Consider the following 21501-nt stretch of genomic DNA (forward strand, 5'->3'; position numbering starts at 1 on the left):
GCGCATCAATATGACAGCGACATAGGAGCTTTGCTCAAAGGTCCAACAGTGGCAACCTGACAATAGTGGGGCTTGAACCAGCAAACTTCTGATTACTAGTCTAGTCTTTTGTTTATATTAGTTTAGGGACATTTCAGCACATCTAGTGGTTTATTTGTTTATTAGTTGTTGAAATATTAACAATAATGCTATTATTATTAGTTGTATGTGGGTCACAATTCTTTTCTCCTTATTGCTGCTGTGGGCAGCACGGTGGCTCGGTGGCTAGCCTCACAGCAAGAAGGTCCTGGGTTCAATTCCCAGGTGGAGCGGTCCTGGTTCTTTCTGTGTGGAGTCTGCGTGGATTTCCTTCAGGAGCTCCGGTTTCCTCCCACAGTCCAAAGACGTGCAGGTGAGGTGAACTGGAGATACAAAATTGTCCATGATTGCCCTGTCATAAACGTAACCAAAGTGTGGAAAACATGACGTTAAAATTCTAATAAATAAATATTGCTGCTGCAAGTCACCTTTAACCACACCACATTATCCTGGTCAGGGTCATGGTGTGTCCAGCTTTCCCGGAATTACTGGGTGCAATGCAGTAACACAGACCCGACAGGACACCATTCATCCTGGGGTCTTGGTCATCATCCCTGTATGTAGATACACGACGGTGTGATAGCATCACTTGTTATTCAAACCTTGGATCCCAGTGGTAGTGGTTTAGTGTAATTTACTGCTGCACCTTGATACTAATAATGATAATAATAATAAGGATTCTTCAGGATTTACTACATTGTGTATTTGTATTTTTGGGCTATAAACCACTCAACCTTGTAAAGTGAACGCTCATTAACGAGACACGTGAAACCACTAATGCATTTGGAATTAAAAACCACTGCTCTGAGTCTGAATCAGTCCTGACCTGGGTGTTGGATTTGTACCAGCTGTCTAAGCGGTATGGATTACTAAAAAATGGTGCTGTCTCTCAAATGGCGCCTTGCTCCCTATTTTTTATAAAATGCATAACGTCCATTAGGGCTTTAACAAGGCCCCGGGCTACATTATTTATAAAAGAATCAACGTGAGAGACGCCTGGCAAGGGCTTGGCATTCTTGTGTAGTTTGTTGGCTGTATTTTAATATAAGTGTGCTCACTAAAAAGTGCACTATTTAGGGTACGTGGTGTGTAATCGGACGCAGGTGAGCTTTGCATATTATAATTAGATCAATTCTATTGGTCGGTTGACGTCTCCTTTGGCTGAGCTAGCCAATCATTGGCTATTAGAGGTCTGAACACGCCTAATAGTGCCCGCCCACAATCCGTGTCCAGTGTTCCACCCTGCAGAAAGAAAGGACTGCTGTTTAAGAGCTCTATTGTTTATTTAATGTCGGATATGTACATTCACACCCGCGCTGGGGATTCTGCACTATTCTGGGATGTGTACGCTGTTTTAAATCACATTTCACGTAAGTTTATTTCTGCTTCTTCTCTATTTTCCGGCTGCTTCATGTCAAAACACATCGGCCCGCTGGACGCCGATCGTTTATGGAATAATAGCTGCATATTTTCATAATCAGTGTTTATATTTAAAACCTTAGGGTCTATTCATAATATATAATGGGTCGTGTCTCAATAAGACAGGGGTGTGTGGCAAAATATTTCATTTCTGCGCCGCAAGCGAAAAAAAGAGGATGCGCAAGTACCACCCGTGTCCCAAACTGCACCCTAGTCCCTACACCCTACTCCCTATTCCCTACCTACCCTACTAATGAATTATGAATGCCCTGCATTCTTATGGTGTAATATCCCAATATCTAATATATGCTTATTTTTCTTTATAGGTCCTTCAGACCAACACATTTACATTTACATTTTCAGCATTTAGCAGACGCTTTTATTCAAAGTGACTTACAGTAGTGTGCCAGTATACAGTTTGAGCAATTAAGGATTAAGGGCCTTGCTCAAGGGCCCAACAGCAGCAACCAGGTGATTGTGGAACTTGAACCAGTGACCTTCTGATTACTAGTCCAGTACCTTACCTGCTAGGCTACAACTGCCCTAAGCCACTTTGATAAGCCACTTTGATAAGCACATGGTAACATCAAACGCTGTTAAACCCAGGGCTCCGAAACCCATGAGGCTTTGCATTGCATTTACATTTACATTTCGGGCATTTAACAGACTTACAATTATGACTGAACACAATTTTGAGCGATTGAGGGTTAAGGGCCTTGCTCAGGGGCCCAAAAGGGGCAACTTGGCGGTGGTCGGGCTTAAACCGGCAACCTTCTGATTATTAGTCCGGTACCTTAACCACTGAGCTACCACTGCCCTAAACATAAACCAGCGACTTACAGTTGTGTCAGTATACAATCTAAGCAACTGAGGATTAAGGGCCTTGCTTAAGGGCCCAACAGTGGCAACCTTCTGATCACTGGTCCAGTACCTTAACCACTAGGCTACAGCCGAGTCATGGTTGGTCTGAAGCCACTTTAAACACCGGTCAGTGGGTCTGAATATTTGAAACAGACCTTTGCACACATTTTGGCTCAGAAGCGGACCTATGCACCATAGTACAGAGACCCTCTCATTTAAAACACCGGTCAGTGGGTCAGAATATCTGAAACAGACATCACAAATTTAGAGCAGCCAGTACACATCACTTTTAGCTGGTTGGAGGAAACCGGAATAACCAAAGGAAATCCACAGGGACACAGAGAGAACATGCCAAACTGTATGCAAACAGTGGCAGAAATGGAGGTTCGAATTTGGATTCTTACAAAAGTCAGATCTTTACTTCTGGCCACATTCTTCAGTGATGACAAAAATGATCGTTTCCATATAGGGTCACTGATTTGAAGTCAGTCCACCTTTTTCTAAATTTGCATTTTGCAAACAGTTTGGCATATTCTCTCCGTGTCCACATTGGTTTCCTCTGGGTATTCTGGTTTCTTATTTATTTCTTATTTATTTATTAGGATTTTAACGTCATGTTTTACACTTTGGTTACATTCATGACAGGAATGGTAGTTACTCATTACACAAGATTCATCAGTTCACAAGGTTATATCAAACACAGTCATGGACAATTTTGTATCTCCAATTCACCTCACCTGCACGTCTTTGGACTGTGGGAGTAAACCGGAGCTCCTGGAGGAAACCCACACAGACACAGGAAGAACATACATAGGGTCAATGATTAAGTTTTTCTAAATTTGACCTGTGTATCCAAGTTTAAACCTCCCCTCCTGTCACTGTTTGGCATGTTCTCTCTGTCCACGTGGGTTTTCTCTGGGTATTCTGGTTTCCTTTTACCAGCTAAAGGTGATAAAGGTGTATTAGCTGCTCCATGCAGACACGGGGAGAACATGCAAACTCCACACAGAAAGAACCCGGACTGCCCCACCTGGGGATCGAACCCATGACCTTCTTGCTGAGAGACGACAGAGCTATCCACCGAGCCACCGTGCAACACATTCTTCAATGATGACAAAAATGATCGTGTCCATATAGGGTCGCTGATTTTATCTAAATGTGACCTGTGTATCCAAGTTTGAGCCTCCACTCCTGTCACTGTTTGCCAACAGTTTGGCATGTTCTCTCTGTGTCCATGTGGGTTCCCTCTAGGGAATTCTGGTTTCCTACCATCTAAATGATAAAGGCGTACAGGCTGCTTCTAATTTTCCCAAAATATTACTGACCAGCTCGAGTAAACTGGGTGTGATGCCTGTTTGTAATATTCTGACTCACTGACTAGTGATTTAAATGGCTCCAGGTTAACCATGACTCTGCAATGCAAAGCGTCATGGGTCTCGGAGCCCTGGGTTAGAAAAAGTGCTTATAAAAGTGGTGTTGGTCTGAAGGACGTCGTCAGTCATCGAATCCTCGACTGTTACGTAAACGTTGTTGTTACAGTGGATCTGTGTGAAGTGTTCTGATGTGTTACATCTTATCAGCAGGAGCGGCCTTCACCTACAAACCTTCAACAGTAATAATAAATGTATCTGCGTGCTCGTCCACTCTCTGTTATTCACAGTCATGTTTGGCTGCAGTAAAATCTCTGTTACAGTTTAGTACCAGTATGTATTGGGTCAGTAAGCCGTGGTTTTCCGAAGTGACAAACTGTTATTTGGATAGAGTCTCATGGCTTAGGGTTGTTTGTCATCCACTTTCTTTTGGTTGGTTCTATTGTGTATCCCAGCAAATCCAAGTGAGAACCTATCAAAGAGCAAATAAAGCACACACTTATACTGGCAAAGTGACAGACACACTGTCCCACTATTGCACAGAGACAGACCTTCTGACCTCTGCACAGAAAGAGACCCACACACCTTGGCACAGAGACAGACCTTCTGAGCTTTGCACAGAGACAGACCTTTGCACACATTTTGGCACAGAAGCGGACCTATGCACCATAGTACAGAGACCCAGTCACTTTGGCACAGAGACAGACCCACACTTTTTGGCACGGAGACAGAGCCACTCACCTTTACACAGAGACAGACCAACTTACCTTGACACAGAGACAGACCTTCTTACCTTGGCACAGAGGCAGACCCTCTCACAAATGTAAAGAGGCAGACCCAGGTTCAAACTCTGCACAGAGACAGACCCTCTCACCTTGGCACAGAGACAGACCCATGCACCCTTGCACAGAGGCAGACCCTTGGCACTCTCACCTTGGCAGATTCACTCACTTGGCACAGATACAAACCCATTAAACTTTGCACAGAGGCAGACCCACTCACCTTGGCACAGAGACACACCCACCTTCAAACACACAAGACTCACATTTGCATAGAGACACAGACATTCACATGCACTTGTTGGAACAGATAGTTGACATTTGCATGAACAGACACTTTAGCGAAGACGGGCAGACAGAGTTTTTAACATTTCTCTCTGTCAGTCACTGTGAGCTTTCTCCAGCGTATATTCCTGCCCCATGTTCAGTGTTTCCATTGTGAGAATAATCAGAATGATGCAGATAAATAAATAAATGAATATATTTGAAATAGTTCATTTCCCAGATATTTTACATTTACATTTTCAGTATTTAGCAGACACCTTTATCTAAAGCGACTTACAGTACTGTGACAGTTAGGGATGTAACGATACACTCTACCCACGATGCCATGCGATTCACGATACGATTTGTTCCCTATTCTTTAAATAAAATGAAATTGAAGACAAATTCTGACAAAGTTTCCTTTTATTATTTCTCTTTTAAAAAAATAAAATAAAATCCTGTATTTGTGCCTATCTTTTATTTCTCTAAATAATGAATGTCCTTTTATTTCTGAGGCAGGTACAAACTATGCAAAACGATGCTGCACATTTCCCTTTTTGTGTAAAAAAAAAAAAAAAAAAAAACTGAAATGAAATTTTTAAACAAATCCTACATTAAATAAATGAATAATAAAAATAAAGAAAGTATCCTCACATAAATAAATCTGGCTGGAAAATTCCAAACCTGGCAACCCTATAGTGACGTCAACCAGGCGAGGTAAATAGCGGCAGCGCCCTCTGCTGTTTAAAGTGAATACCGATTCATTGTACATGTAAACCGATTTGAATCGTTACACATGTGAATCGATTTTTAACTGTCTTGTGGTGCATCGTTACATCCCTAGTGACAGTATATTATCTAAGCAATTGAGGGCTAAGGGCCTTGCTGAAGGGCCTAACAGTTGCAACCTGACAGTGGTGGGGCTTGAACCAGCAAGCTTTCGATTAGTAGTCCAATACCTTAACCACTAAGCTATGACTGACATGAAGGATAGACACTTACTTTTGTTGTCATTGACAGAAACCCAGTGGCTGGATTAAAAGTGGTTAGGGTACTTGGATTAGGTATGAGTAGGTTGATGGTTTGAGCCCCACCACCACAGGTTTGAGCGCCACAGTTGGTCCCCAACTCTATAAGGCCCTTAATCCTCAAGGCCCTTGCATTGTATTCACCCACAATTGTAAGTCACTTTGTATCACAGTGTCCGGTACATGCTATAAATGTGCATGTAAATCAGTGAACTGTTGAGTGTGTTTGTTTTTACTGGGTGATCTGATGTGTGTTGTGATTTGTTAGCTTGTATTGATGGTGTTGATGTTGTGGATACTGCCATATCATCAGTGTTTACTCACCCAGTCAGCATTACTGGACTCTGTCTGTATGAGAGAGAAATGAAGGCAGCTAACACAGCACGTTTTCTATCTGTACTACAGCCCCCCCCCCTTCACCCCCTTCTTTATCCCCCATCCCATCCCAGCCGAACCAGAACCAGAACTGCTTTAGCCCATTACCACTGAAATCCAGGATTTAAATCCACAGCAGTGCTATCGGCTGGTCAGGGTCTACATACAGACATGATTGGCTGTGTCTGACAAGAGGTGAATAACCGAGGCCCGACGGGGTGTGTTACTGCATGGGGCACAGTGGTTCTGGGTAAACTGGATTCGTCAAGACCTTAACCAGGATAAAGCGGTGGTAAAACCTGAAAATGAAATAAAATAAAATGTTTTGAAAATGCTCTGGGTTTGCATCACAGCGGTGCTATGGGCAGGCCGGGTGTCTACACAGACATGATTGGCTGTGTCTGGAGAAGGTGGATGACTGAAGATCTGAGAAGGATTGACGCCCTGTCAAGGGTGTGTTTATGCTCCGAGCCCAGTGATTCAGGATGTGACCCTGACCAGGATAAAGTGAAGTGAAATGGATAATGTTCTCTTTTTACTGTGTTCACAAATGAACCAGCCTGGTATTTAACTGATTACTGTATTGGCGTCAACCCAAAAATTACTGTGTGAATTTAGATACATAGACAGATACACTGACAGATAGGAAGATAGATAGATATACAGACATAAAGACAGGTAGGTAGGTAGGTAAGTAGATAGATAGATAGATAGATAGATAGATAGAGAGAGAGAGAGAGAGAGAGAGAGAGAGAGAGAGAGAGAGACCGAGAGAGAGAGAGAGACAGACAGACAGACAGACAGACAGACAGACCAATACACACACAGACAGACCGACAGACCGACAGACAGACCGACAGACAGACCGACAGACCGACAGACAGACAGACAGATAGATAGATAGATAGATAGATAGATAGATAGATAGATAGAGACCGACCGACAGACAGACAAACCAATACACACACAGACAGATCAACAGAACAGATAGATAGATAGATGGACGGACGGACGGACAGACAGAGAGATAGACAGATACACAGATAGATATACACACAGACAGATATACTCATTCATTCATTCATTCATTGACTGTTTCACCACCACTTTATCCTATTCAGGGTTGCAGTGGGTCTGATTCACTGGGCGAAAGTTAGGAAACACCCCTGACAGGCTGCCAACCATCACAGGGCAAACACACACACACACACACACACACACACACACACACACACACAATGTTTGCATATCCAATTAACCTGACTGCATGTCTTTGGAATGTTGGTAGGAAACCCACACAGACACAAGGAGAACATGCAAACTCCACACAGAAATGACACACCCATCACACACGGATCCTGTTAAATAACTGGTTAATACCTGCTTGATCATGCATGTGTGAAAACATGTTTATAGAAGAGGTCAGGAGAGAGAAATGTGTGTCCTGCAGAGGACAGCTGGAATCAAACCAGCATTCATAACACAGTTAGACAGGTGCTCTCTCTCTCTCTCTCTCTCTCTCTCTCTCTCTCTCTCTCTCTCTCACACTCACACTCACTCACACACACACACACACACACACACACACACACACACACACACATTCTCATTCTCATTCTCATTCATGCTCTCACTCATTCTCTTGCTCGTACACAGCTTCTTTAGACCAGCTGGACTGGAGGAAGGAACTGGGAGGAATTTTGGGAAAGGCCATTTTAAGATTTCCTCTTTATTTCTCAGCTCTCACGTAGTTAAAGTCGAGCTACATAACGAGGAGACTGCGTTCAGACCGCCGGTGTTCTGTACCCAGATGAACAGAACAGAACAGATAGATAGCCGTGCTGCAGTGGAGGTGCTGAGTAATCCAGCGCTAGTGGGTGACTGCGCTATAAACATCAGAGAGAATTTCTCTGTGTTAATGGAGTACAGAGAAGCACTGGTTAGTCAAGAGAAACCGAGATAGATGAGGAAGATGATGGTGGTAAGAACACTAGAATATCAGTGGTTTTTCCCTCTTTGGTCTCTGCTTGCCTTTCATTCCAGTGCTAGGTAATTCAGAAGATTGTGCGGCGTTACGGGTGTGATATTGTGTCAAAATATACTGATATTTAAATATGTTCAGTATTTTAAACGGGTTTTGGTCTGTTGGTCCTGGATCCTGTAAAGTTGCATTGAGACAGTGTCCATTGTAAAAAGCGCTATACAAATAAATTTGACTTGATTATTTTAAAATATATACTTTAATCTTCTTGTATATTTATTGTTTGTTTAGTTTTGCTTTAATTAAAGTCTTTATCAGCTGAATGACAGCTAATAAAAAAAGAAAATAAGTAATTTAGTATTTTGGAGTAGTGGGATATTTTGTTAATGCTGCCAAGTCACAATTATTAGACCCCTAATCCTAGTGCTAGTCTGTAGGACGTAATGTTGGGTCACAACATGATTACACATTGTCAGTAAATCTGGAGCTGATTAGACCTTCTGCTTTTGTTCAAGTGTTATGCTTTGTAAGCAGGTTTTTGTCATCAATTAAATGCACACACAGGTCATGTGTCAAATATTTTTAATCTTTCATATGACAAAAATAACAGTCTTTAGGAAAACTTGTGTACTGCTGTGTCTGATCCACTCATACCAGCACAACATACACTAACACACCACCACCATGTCAGAGAATGATCCACCACCTAAATAATACCTACTCTGTGGTGGTCCTGGGAAAGTCCTGACTATTGAAGAACAGGGTGAAAGGGGGCTAATGTTGTGGGAATTCAAAATAACCCTAAAGATTGACACAGACAACCGGGGTAATAATAATAGCAAAATAATCATTTTTTTTACTCAGCTGAGGACCAGTCTCGTAATGCACACACACATGCCTTTACAGGAGAGAAAGGTGGATACCGTCTGCCCTATCGCAGTATTTATACCCCGCTTTACTGCCCCTTCAGGCTAACTCTTCTCAGCGACCCAGCTCAAGGCCGACTTTCCACACCAAACTTGTTTATCATTCTACAAGAATAGTCAGCTTGTTAGGAACATGGCATACTTCCATAAGAATGCATAAGTATTAAAACTGTGTGTGCGCGGGTGCCCATGCCAAGGTCGACATATCTCTGGACCTCAGAAACCTTCCAAAAGTCTCTTCTACCTCTGCTAATTGAACTAAGAAAGCAAAAACGTATGAGTTTAATGCAAATAACCAATAAAATATAAAATTTCCAGTCACACTAACAAAGCATGCAGAAAAACAGATGGACTACAGTCAGTAATTGTAATACTACAAAGTGCTTCTATATGGTAAGTGGAGCTGATAAATTGGACAATGTGTGTAAAAACAAGGGGGTGGTTTTAATGTTATGGGTGATCAGTGTATATCCCTTGTTGCTGTCATGGGGAAATGTACCATGGGTAAAATTATCTTCCCTGTGGCAGATGGGATCTTCCAGCAAGACGATGCGACATGTCACACGGCTAGAAATGTTTGATATTGGTTGGAAGAGCATCACCAAGATTTCCAAGTACTACCCTGGTCCCCTGATACCCCAGACATCTATATGAGCACAGAATCCACCATCTATAGGTGATCATATTTACTAACAAAGAACGAGCAGGTCATGGCACAAAGACTGAGGAGATTATAGGACTTTGGATCACAAAAATAACCTCATTCTTTGCTCTGCATAGTTTTGATCCAGCAGATTTGGAGAGAACTTGTTTTTAGGATAAACATATGAAATTTTCTTCTATTTGTCTGCTTTTTTGGACAACAGGACATACATACAATACACGTTACTTTCCTTTAATCCATGATTAATCTCTGAATGTCCCTCTGTGTTTCTCTCCGTAGGTTGAGAGGTTTACGTACCTCCTGCTTCTCATCTCTTGAACGAATGTCTCTCACCATGGCTAAGAGGGAGACGGGCAGCACCAGCCCTGTGGTGCGACAGATAGACAAACAGTTCCTGGTCTGCAGCATTTGTTTAGAGCACTACCACAATCCCAAGGTCCTGCCCTGTCTACACACCTTCTGTGAAAGGTACAGTGTATTCTTATTTCTCATATCTAAGGCCCTACAGCCATGAAAATCACATCACAGACTGTGAAATGAGCTGTTTCCCATGTAATATACAATTTGCTGTCAAATTCGTACTTTAAGGTTTGTGTTTAGCGATTTAACATTTTTAATTTGTGTAGCGTTCAAATGCGTCACGTTTACTGGTTAATTTGCACTATGAGGCGGCCCTAGCAATCCTACGGCAATTCAGTTAGCAGTCGCTCAGTCAAAATCTCCAAGATGTCGAAGTCTAAAGCAGCTAAAAACACGACTCAGGTAAGTGAGTTTGGAAAACTCCCAATCAATTCTGTGGACGCGGTGGGTCCGAGAAATTAAGCGTGAGCCAGGCCATCTCACAACATCCGTGCTTGACTTCACAAATGCTCATTTGACTAAATGTGGACACATTTTAGAATCTTGTGGAAAGCCATTCATAGGGCACATGTAGTCTAGCGGTTAAGGTACTGGACTAGTGATCAAAAGGTTGCTGGTTTAAGCCCCACCACTGCCAGGTTGTCACTATTGGGCCCTTGAGCAAGGCCCCTAAACCTCGATTGCTTGGACAGTGCACTGTCACAGTACTGTAAGTCACTTTGGATGAAAGCGTTAGTCAGTCGTCCACATATATTATCATCTGACTGCTTATTCTCACGCATGTTTTTCCTCAGATGCCTGCAGAACTACATCCCGCCACAGTCCCTCACCCTGTCCTGCCCGGTGTGCAGACAGACGTCCATACTCCCCGAGAAGGGCGTAGCAGCGCTCCAGAATAACTTCTTCATCACTAACCTGATGGAGGTGCTGCAGAGGGAAGCGGAGTGCTCTCAACCCGAGGAGCGCAGCGCCCTGGAGTCCGCCAGCGCCGCCGGCACCGCCCAGCCCCTTTCCTGCCCCAACCACGAGGGCAAAGTGAGTGAAATGATTCAGAAATGATTAGAGAGTTTAGTGTTTCAACTCATTCCACGCCTGTTATCGTTTATGCTGCTGGTCCTCGTGTGCTTCTCCTGCAGGTGATGGAGTTTTACTGCGAGTCCTGTGAAACGGCCATGTGTTTGGAGTGCACAGAGGGAGAACACCGTGAACACACCACTGTTCCTCTACACGACGTTCTGGAGCAGCACAAAGCCGCGCTCAAGAACCAACTGGACGCTATTAGCAACAGGTCTGATCACCACAGTTCAGCTGTTTACAGACCGGATTAAAAATCTGAACAGACCATGTCGGAGACAGGTTTACTTTTATATTTATCAGGAGGGATCAGTGTAAACATAGCTTTAGATGACATTTACAAATAGTTTTAGAAAGGTTTCAGACCCTTTGACTTTTTGCACACTGTATTGTGTTTGATTTTAAGTGAGAATAACGACTATTTTAATGGTGATTTTACCTAATGACCCAAAATTACAAAGTGAAAACATAAATGACATTATTAACTGACAACATGAACTCAAAGATGAGAAATTCCCATCCTGTTTCAGCATAAATGTGCTCCTGTGCACATAGTGAGGTCCATACGGACACGGTTTTACTAGTTTGGTGTGAAGGAACTCCAATGGCCGGCACAGAGCCCTGACCTTTGGTTTTACTTTATTTTCATCAGCAAGATGCCAGTTTCATTTCCTGTTTCAGTTCATTAAGATTTACAAAGAAAGCTTTGCAATTTATGTTTTACAGAAGAGTTCATTTTCAGGTCTGTTATACAAACTGATCATTAGCTGGGCATTTAATTGAACTCGGCAGTAAGAAATGTCAGTATGAATGTTTTAAATCCTGCTCAGATTTGTATTATTTAGCCCTAAAAGGAAATCACAATGTCTTACTTTTCCTTATACAGTAATCCCTCCTCGATCGCGGGGGTTGCGTTCCAGAACCCTCCGCAAAAGGTGAAAATCCACGAAGTAAAAACGTGTTTATATGGTTATTTTTATAACCCGATTCCATCGGCTTTAGCATTTAGCATCTTGTCATTAAAACCAATGGATTGAGGTAGCACAGCATGCTAATGTCAATATAACATCTCTCTTCATGTAACGATAATGGTTACATTTCCTGACAAGCCCGAACTTGCAAATAAAAACAATCGGTACAAGTTTATACAAGTTAAAAATCAGTAATATTTTATTTACGTTTGAAAAGAACTCATTTGTTTTGTCCGTACCTTCAGCCATGTTTATTTTTCTGCGAGAGAGGAGCACCTGACCCGCAATGAATTCTGGGATTGTCTTGATCACTAAGGCAGCGTCGGATGCACACTAATTTTTGAGTGAAAATAACGTTGAAACGTTAAGAAGTGAAGATTTTAAGGCATCTAGGATTTGGAACAGCCTCCTAATCGGGAGCGCGCACAGGATGACGTAAAATGCGTCTATGTAGAGAGAGAGCTAGCTTTTCAAACACACACAATGTCTGCAGAAATCCGCGAACCAGCAAAAAATCTGCGATTTATATTTAGACATGCTTGCAAAAAAAATCCGCGATAGAGTGAAGCCGCAAAAATCGAAGCGCGATATAGCGAGGGATTACTGTATCATTATTAAACACAGTTCATAATCATATAAATACATTTTAAGATAAGATGAGATAAGATAATCCTTTATTAGTCCCACAGTGGGGAAATTCACAGTGTTGCAGCAGCAAAGGGATAGCAAGGCACTATGTAGACAAATTAACAGTACAATGTTAATTTTAGATGTTTGTATTGTTTAGGCATGCAAATTTTGCCAGTTTCTTATTAACAGATAGTTAATAGTTAATCATAAACTGCATAATTAACTGATTTGTTGCTCCATTCTCAATTTAGATCACGTTTCGTTTGTTAAAAATTCATTTCAATTATTATAACATGCTTAATTTTAGTTTTATCTGTAGGTACATGGTACATGATGAGTTTCACAAAGCTGCAGTTTGTGGTGGCTGCATTTTATTTATTAAAGGCAGTAGAAGGCTGCTAACTGTAGTGATCAAAGGAGCCTGAAGACCACAGAACCTAGACCCATGAGCAGTGGAAAAAGTAACATGTTCTAATGTGTGAGATTGTGCTAAGTGTAAAGATGATTGAACCTTTATGAAGTTCATTTATGGTGTTTAGCAGATGCGTTCATCCAAAGTTTGAGCAATTGAGGCTTAAGAGCCTTGCTCGGGAGTCCAACATTGGCAACTTGGCAGTGAAGTAGGTACGGTGGCTTAGTGGGTAGCACTGTCGCCTCAAAGCAAGTAGGTCCTGGGTGTGATCCCCAGGTAGAGCAGTCCAGGTCCTTTCTGTGTGGAGTTTGCATGTTCTCCCTGTGTCTGCGTGGGTTTCCTCTTGGCAGTGAAGTTTAAACCAGCAACCCTCTGGTTGTTAGTCCAGTACCGTACCGACTGAGCCATCACTGCCCTGGTAGTGGAACCTAACAAACTTAAACTGTTCTGCGAGGCTGGTACTTTGTTTTTTTACTGCTATTTATGAGTCATGCAGTAATTTAAGAAGCAAAAAGCAAACTGTTTCAATATTTAGCATTTAGGAAGCAGTTAAAAGCTTTTAACAGAATAATATTATGTGCTCAGAGCACATATCATCCACATCCATCAAAATCAACCCACCACCTCCAAACTACTGTTTAACAAATCTTCATAGTCCTTAACCGCTTCATAAGATGAATGTTCATCGTTCAGAAACTGTACAGAAGTACAGAATTGTACTCATCTCTCCTCCTCGTCTACTTCCTCCTCCAGACTTCCTCAGCTGACAGCGGCCATTGACGCGGTGAACGAGATTTCCAGACAGTTGGCCGAGAGGAAGTGCGAGGCCGTAACTGAGATCAGCAGCACGTTTGAGGAGCTGGAGAAAGCACTGCACCAGCGCAAGAACGCCCTCGTTACTGACGTAGAGAACATCTGCAATACCAAGCAGAAGGTACCACAGCCGAGCTCGTACTGTTCTATTCTGGGAGTGGATGTTGCAGAGATACATGGGTCTATAGACCTGGTTTCACATCCTTGCTTTTGGGCATACTTGTTTCCTCCCAGCTTTAAATAACATGCAGAAGGTGGATAAACCAGATCACTGCGACCCTGACCACAATGAGCCCTAACAATTTACCATTTATTATTTTTAAGTCTTTTTTAGACTATATGACAATTTACATTTTGCATTTTTGGCATTTAGCAGATGCTTTTATCCAAAGCGACTTACAATTAGCGCATTTGAGGGTAAGGGCCTTGCTTAGGGGCCCAACAGTGGCAACTTAGCACTGGTGGGGCTTGAACCAGCAACCTACTAATTACTAGTCCAGTACCTTAACCGCTGAGCTACCACTGACTATAAAGAAGCACTGCTATAACTTAGAATAGATCCTGCCAAGGTGGGAATAGAACCCACAACATTGGAGGCGACACGTATGCGCCCTGACATTGAGCAACCAAAAGTATGAGTACACCTTTCCTAATTATTAAATTCAAGGTGTGTGCCCACAGTCATGGTATGGGTCGTCCAGCAAGCTCCTGGTCAGGTGTCCACATACTTTTGGCCGTACAGTCCGTGTACGTTCTAACCACGTGTTTGATTTTGTGTTTTGTAGGTTCTTCAGGCGCAGCTGGCGACTCTGCTGCAGGGGAAGGAGAACATCGAGAGCAGCTGCACTTTTACCGAGCAGGCTCTGAACCACGGCAGCGCCACCGAGGTCCTTCTGGTACAGAAGCAGATGGGCGAGCGGGTGGCGGCACTCGCGCGCCACGCTTACCCCGATCAGCCGCATGAGAACGGGCACCTGGAGTGCCAGGTCGAGACCGAGGGCCTCCGACGGTCCATCCAGAACCTGGGGGTCCTCATCACGACGAGCGCCGTGGGTCACACCAGCGTGGCTACAGGAGAGGGGCTCCGACACGCTGTGGTGGGGCAACACACCACTGTTACCGTGACTACCAAGGTGAGGGTGGTCCAAAATTCTGAACTCTTTTATCTGGGATCAGTGTATACTCATAATACAGTCCAAAATCTGTTCTAATATGGCTTTTCATGGGATTTTGGACTGCGTCTGGGGAATTTGTGCCCATCAGACGCCGACTGTCACAGAAAATGCCCCTGCTTCAAAGCTGGCACCTTAAATTTAGACAAAAGTTTGGTGCTGTAACTGGGAGGGGTTTCTCTGGCGGATATTTGTGTGGTCAGACTAAATAAAAATGATCAGAGTTAAAAATAAATACCCAACAAGACTGTAGCTACTGTGAAGCATGGTGGTGGTAGTATTATACATTATGGCTATTTTGCTGCCAGTTGCTGCTCTAAATATTGATCAACATAATCAGCAAATTAGTAATGGAGAATGGCTCGTGGTGCAGCAGATAGAGTGGGTGTTGCACAGTAACTGCTCACCGTTTGTGAGAACTTTTGCATGTTCTCTGTTTGTTTCTTCCCACCCCTTTAAAGTACAGAAGACTGATTAGCTGCTCTAGTGTGTCCTAGTGAGCGTGTTTGTTGCTCTGCAATAAACCGGCACCCTGTCCAGGGTGTATTGTCCTGCGCTCATGGTGTTCTTATGGCACAGGACCCACTGCAGTCTGACCAGGATGAAGCATTTGGTCTCATATCAACCATTCTACCCTGGTCAGGGCTGCAAGGCAGGAATATGCTGGACAGGGAACCAGTCTATCGTAGGGCTTCAGCCATGATCTCAGAAATAGCCAATCTATTTGTGCAGACGTCTGGCTGGTCGATAGCACCTGGATCTCGGTGGTGATGGGCTAGACTGCTGTGGCACCTGAGTTCCTTTAGAATGAAGCAGCTCCTATAAATACATGAATTAATTTATCAAGAGTAAATTTTAACACTCGGCAAATTTTATTCTTTTCTTACCAGGACAAGGCGGGCGAGCTGGTCAAGTCGGGCAGCGCCGCTCTCAAGGCTCAGATCTCCGGACCCGACGGCTCGGTCACCCGCGCCGAAGTGACCGACAACAAGAACGGCACGTACGAGGTGGGCTACACGCTACCCGGCGAGGGCGAGTTCTCCTTCTCCCTGCTGCTCTACGGTCAGGCCATAAGGGGCAGCCCGTTCCGCCTGCGCGCCATCAAAGTCAGCGATGCGCCGCACTCCCCCGAGGACGTCAAGAGGCGAGTGAAGTCTCCCGCGGGGGGAGGAGGGGGTCACATACGCCAGAAAGCGCTGCGCCGGCCCTCCAGCATGTACAGCACCACGAAGAAGAAGGAGAACCCCATCGAGGATGAACTTATCTTCCGAGTGGGTGAGTGCAGAGCAGCAAATCAGCAATTAAGGTCACTACAAGGGTTAAGGGCCTTGCTCAGGGGCCCGACATTGGGAACTTGGGTTCAAGTCCTCACATTCGAACAGTGTCAGTGAGGGATTTTGAATTTTTTTCCATTTCTTACGAGCTTGGTCTGCATGCTATGGTTTCCTTTCCCCAGCAGAAAACTATGCCAGTAGGTGGCTTGACCGGCACACAATTACCCCTACTTGTGATTGCCTTAATACATACAGTATGTGTGCTTAATTCCCTGTAGTACTCCCAAATTAAAAGGAAATAAGCATGTTTATTAGATTATCATGTATTGCTTTGTGTATCACAGGGACCAGAGGGCGAGAGCGGGGAGAGTTCTCCAACCTGCAGGGCATCTCCACCTCCGCCAACGGACGCATAGTGGTAGCCGACAGCAACAACCAGTGTATACAGGTACGACTGAGCTGACTGAAGTGTTGATCTCCAGAGGTCAGGCAGTGTTTATAAAAACCACCACTGCTGGTATAGAACTAAGAACGGTGTATTTTGTTGCCCTGAACTGTAAGGAAGGAGGGTGAAAAGGTAAGGACAGTGGTTCAGGATTTGCTGAAGAATGTAGCACTGAATGTGGGTCACCAAACTCTTAAATCTACAGCCAGAAGCCACAAAAAAAATTATCAGTCATGCTGGAGGAGAGACTTTAGGTTTTAACCTCAGTGGTAAGATAAAAGCAGAGTTAAGCGCTTCTGTAACCTCCACTAGAGCTTTTTGGCTCGTAAGGTGGATATATAAATATCAGCTCGTATAGGATGTGTTTAATAATTTAGGCCTAGTAAAAATTAAATGTATTTATAATAAACTTGTGATGTTTTAACTAACATTACTGGGGAAGAACTCAGCAATGACCCAGATTTACTTTCCCCCGATTTATCATAAACCTTTAGTTGAACCACTGTATTTATGTATCTTTGGCGGTTGAGTTCTCACCGTGTAAAATGCAATCATGGGGACGGGATTAATCCATTTTAGTTGACTGTTTATTTTGGAAATGTTTTTAAGGAAATGTGTAAATTTTCTGTCATTACAGAAGCATTTCTTTTTTATTTATTTATTTATTTATTTATTTATTTATTTATTTATTTATTTATTTATTCATTTATTTTTCTTCTGGCTGCTCCTGCCCCCACATTTTATGAGTTGCCACAGCATTTAATTCTGGTCCCCATACATTTTATATTTTTTATTAGGACCTGGCACTGGGGCAGCACGGTGGCTCGGTGGGTAGCACTGTCACCTCACAGCAAGAAGGTCCTGGGTTCAATCCCGGTCTGTGTGGAGTTTGCATGTTCTCCCCGTGTCTGCGTGGGTTTCCTCCTGGAGCTCCGGTTTCCTCCCACAGTCCAAAAACATGCAGTCAGGTTAATTGGAGACACTGAATTGCCCTATAGGTGAATGGGTATGTGTGTGTGTGTGTGTGTGTGTGTGTGTGTGTGTGTGTGTGTGTGTGTGTCTGCCCTGCGATGGACTGGTGCCTCATCCAGGGTGTTCTGTGTGCCCTGCGCCCATTGTAAAGCTGGCAAAGGTCTTTAGCACCAAACGACCCTAATTGGATAAGCGGTTAATAAAGTGAGTGGGTGAGTGACTTGGCACTGACATGCTAAAATGAAAATGCTAAATATAATTTTCAATTTAAATCTAATTTAAATTAAATCTAATATAATAATACACAGTAAACATTTATAAAGAAAATCAAAACAAATCTAGATTGATCGTTGAAGCCACATTTGCCTAATTAGTGCCATCTACTGTTGCAAATTCATAATGAAGGATAAAAACAAGCAAATACAATGGCTTTATCAGAAATGTAATCATATCTCACTTAGTTTGCAATTGATTACATTTCTTATTAATAGAATAATATTTGGCAAGTAACCATGGACCATGTTCAATTCCTAAGTGATTGTAAAACACAACCATTGAGGATATAGTTGTAGATGTTTTCTGTTTTACATGTTAGGTGGGAGCAGAACTCACTACCTGCTGGTTTGCTGAGGTTAATTAGTGGTTTGTGCGACCGGTTCTGTTTTTCAGGTTTTCTCCAACGATGGTCAGTTTAAGCTCCGCTTTGGGGTGAGAGGTCGCTCCCCAGGGCAGCTGCAGCGCCCCACCGGCGTGACCGTGGACATGAACGGGGACATCATAGTGGCCGACTATGATAACAGATGGATCACCATTTTCTCCTCCGACGGCAAATTTAAAGTAAATAATCAGGAATATCCGTTCAGGGTTTAAATTCTCTCTGCAAACATCAGTACCGCATTTCATTTGTGTGTGTCTTCTGATTCTGATTCTCATGTAGAGTAAAATCGGAGCAGGGAAGCTGATGGGACCTAAAGGTGTAGCCGTAGATAAAAACGGTCACATCATCGCTGCAGATAACAAAGCCTGCTGCGTCTTCATCTTCCAGTCTAATGGCAAACTGGTGACCAAATTTGGAGCCAAAGGAACATCAGACAGACAGTTTGCAGGTGATTTTGTTTTCCGATATTGAGAAAGTGCGAGTGTTTACTATAGTAATACAAATTTAGAGAATATTCCCAAAAAAATGTTGCAGTTTTTAGGTGTTTTGTGGGAAATATTTTTTTACCATTATGTATTTGCATTTTACAATAGTAGACGCTTTTATCTAAAGAGACTTACAGTACTGTGACTGTATACTGTCTAAGCAATTGAGGGTTAAGGGCCCAACAGCAGCAACCTGGCAGTGGTAGACTTTTAGGGTGGCTCAGTGGGTAGTACAGCAAGAAAGTCATGGGTTTGATTCCCAGGTGGAGCGGTCGGGTCCTTTCTGTGTGAACTTTGCATGTTCTCCCCAGGTTTGAATTGTATGTTTGGTGAATTGGAGATAAAAAATTTGCCGTGATGGTGTTTGGCCCTGGACTTGAACTGATGAGTTATGTGCAACCTGTAACTACCTGTCCTGTCATGAATGACCATAAAATTCTAATAAACAGACTTGAATTTTTAATTCATTGACTTAGAAAGTTCTGTATTAACGTTTACCTTTGTAGTTTGGCTTCCTTGTTAGCGATCAAGTATGTTGATGTCCACATACTTGTAGGATACTTGTAGTATTACGGTGTATAAAAGGAAATCCTTGTTTAAACACAGACTGGACTGCTGAATCACTGTTATACATTATCCATGAAAATGAAAAATCATATGTGACTGAGTAAATTTAGAGTTTAGCTGATTAACTCTCTGCATTTCATAGCTGTCGATCAAGCCAATGATGGATCATGTTCTGGTTTATAACCACTCTGTTCCTTTTAGATAAAATCACCGCGAGCACTCCGACAGAGCCGAAGCTCACGAAGTCGGGTCCTTCTTTCAGTAAGTACCGCTGTAGATCTAATAAACCTTCAAGCTAACATTGAACAGATAATCAGATTACAATATATTTAATATAAAAACACTAATGTAAACAACATTTTTTCCTTTTCTCTCTCTTTTTTTCATTATTTGTGTCCCCCATTTCCTTATCTCTGTGATGTCTAGGTCCTCATTTTGTGACGGTGAACAACAAGAATGAAATCATCGTAACAGATTTCCATAATCATTCTGTGAAGGTAAACGCTACAGCATGACTCTAGGGTGTCCACATACTTCCGACTGTATAGTGAATCACTGTAATATTTTTTCTGCTCAGGTCTATAATGCCGATGGCGAATTCCTGTTTAAGTTTGGTTCACACGGAGAAGGAAACGGTCAGTTTAATGCCCCCACAGGGGTGGCAGTGGACAGTAATGGAAACATCATTGTTGCAGATTGGGGGAACAGCAGGATACAGGTACGCTCCATATCTTTATGTTGGACTAAGTACTTAAATATTTACACTTTTTAGGAAGAATGAATTGGGCTTAGAGGCTGCCATGCAAAACAGGAACCCCGACTCTAAAATTGGCATCTTGAGCTTGTCTTGCCTTTAAACCCAAAAGCCAAACATTTGCTTTTGCTTTTTTGTTTTTTGTGTTTTAATCATTCAGTCACAGAAGAAAACTGCATGAGCTGCTTAATAATAAAAAATCTCAATGTGAATGTAATTTCAGTAAAAGTAAGCTTCAAGGACGGCACGAGGGCTCGGTGTGTAGCACCGTCACCTCACAGCAGGGTTTCTGTTTCATTTCCGTGTGTAGTTTGCATGTTCTCCCTGTGTCTGTGTGGGTTTCCTCCGGGAGCTCCGGTTTCCTCCCACAGTCCAAGAACATGCAGTCAGGTTAACTGGGACACTAAATTGCCCTATAGGTGAATAGGTGTGTGCCCTGCGATGGACTGGCGCCCCGTCCAGGGTGTTACTGCCTTGCGTCCAGTGAAAAGCTGGGATAGGCCCCTATTTTCTAAATAGTACAAAATTAGGTACAGTTAGTATGTAAGTAAGTAAGTAACAAGCAGGTCTGTAGTTAGTAGGTTAGTACGTAGTCACATGTAAGTAAAGCAAATTAAATAGGCAGTGAAACCCTATACATGAACTGTTCATGCTTTGTTTACATTACTCTCTTCAAAATCTAATCATATAAAGTGACGTTCTGCTTCGTGTTGCAGGTGTTTGACAGCTCGGGCTCGTTCCTCTCATACATCAACACTTCGGCGGACCCTCTGTATGGCCCTCAGGGTCTGGCGCTCACCTCCGATGGGCACGTTGCCGTGGCGGACGCGGGGAACCACTGCTTCAAAGTGTACCGCTACCTGCAGTAGCTTCTCAACACATGAAGGATCATCCAAAGCAAACGTAATGTTCAGGTGCCCCACCCAAAAGCTCCCATGCCAAGTAAATTATATACAAATTCAGTGAGTCTGATATTAATCCTGTTGAAACATCGCATCACTATCACGAGGGCACATAAACGGTAACAGCACTTCGAGTGGTGCTCATCAGGGCAGCTACTTCTACACTTTTACTTTATTTTATCAGCATCAGGGGTGGACCGATCATTTATTTATTAGCTTATTAATGAATAAACCCACGTTGGCCAATTCCTGGAAGTATAATTAACT

At 42.9% G+C, this 21501-nt stretch overlaps 1 protein-coding gene across 2 annotated transcripts; it reads left to right on the plus strand.

Moving 5' to 3' along the window:
- The first annotated feature begins 1321 nt into the window (after positions 1-1321).
- On the plus strand, positions 1322-21294 carry trim3a (tripartite motif containing 3a). 2 transcript variants are annotated; one of them, XM_063016870.1, is made up of 14 exons: positions 1322-1448; positions 10025-10213; positions 10900-11140; positions 11242-11393; positions 13946-14126; positions 14791-15138; positions 16068-16452; positions 16796-16899; positions 18538-18705; positions 18806-18974; positions 19780-19839; positions 20005-20075; positions 20156-20296; positions 21049-21294. In XM_063016870.1, the coding sequence occupies exons 2-14, from the start codon at positions 10068-10070 to the stop codon at positions 21199-21201; spliced, it is 2319 nt and encodes a 772-aa protein (XP_062872940.1). In that variant the 5' UTR covers positions 1322-1448; positions 10025-10067; the 3' UTR covers positions 21202-21294. The 2 variants fall into 2 exon arrangements, with proteins under 2 accessions (XP_062872940.1, XP_062872939.1); XM_063016869.1 differs by lacking the exon at positions 1322-1448 and adding an exon at positions 9616-9757.
- The last annotated feature ends 207 nt before the right edge of the window (positions 21295-21501 follow it).

Source organism: Trichomycterus rosablanca, chromosome 20, assembly GCF_030014385.1.
Source record: "Trichomycterus rosablanca isolate fTriRos1 chromosome 20, fTriRos1.hap1, whole genome shotgun sequence".
NCBI lineage: Eukaryota > Metazoa > Chordata > Actinopteri > Siluriformes > Trichomycteridae > Trichomycterus > Trichomycterus rosablanca.

Bases quoted from the DNA above. Each gene is read 5' to 3' on its own strand.
- trim3a (XM_063016869.1), top strand. From the start codon at position 9,732: ATGAGCACAGAATCCACCATCTATAG. The intron at 16,453-16,795 runs GTGAGTGCAGAG...TGTGTATCACAG, and splicing joins TGAACTTATCTTCCGAGTGG to GGACCAGAGGGCGAGAGCGG. The intron at 20,297-21,048 runs GTACGCTCCATA...TTCGTGTTGCAG, and splicing joins GGGGGAACAGCAGGATACAG to GTGTTTGACAGCTCGGGCTC.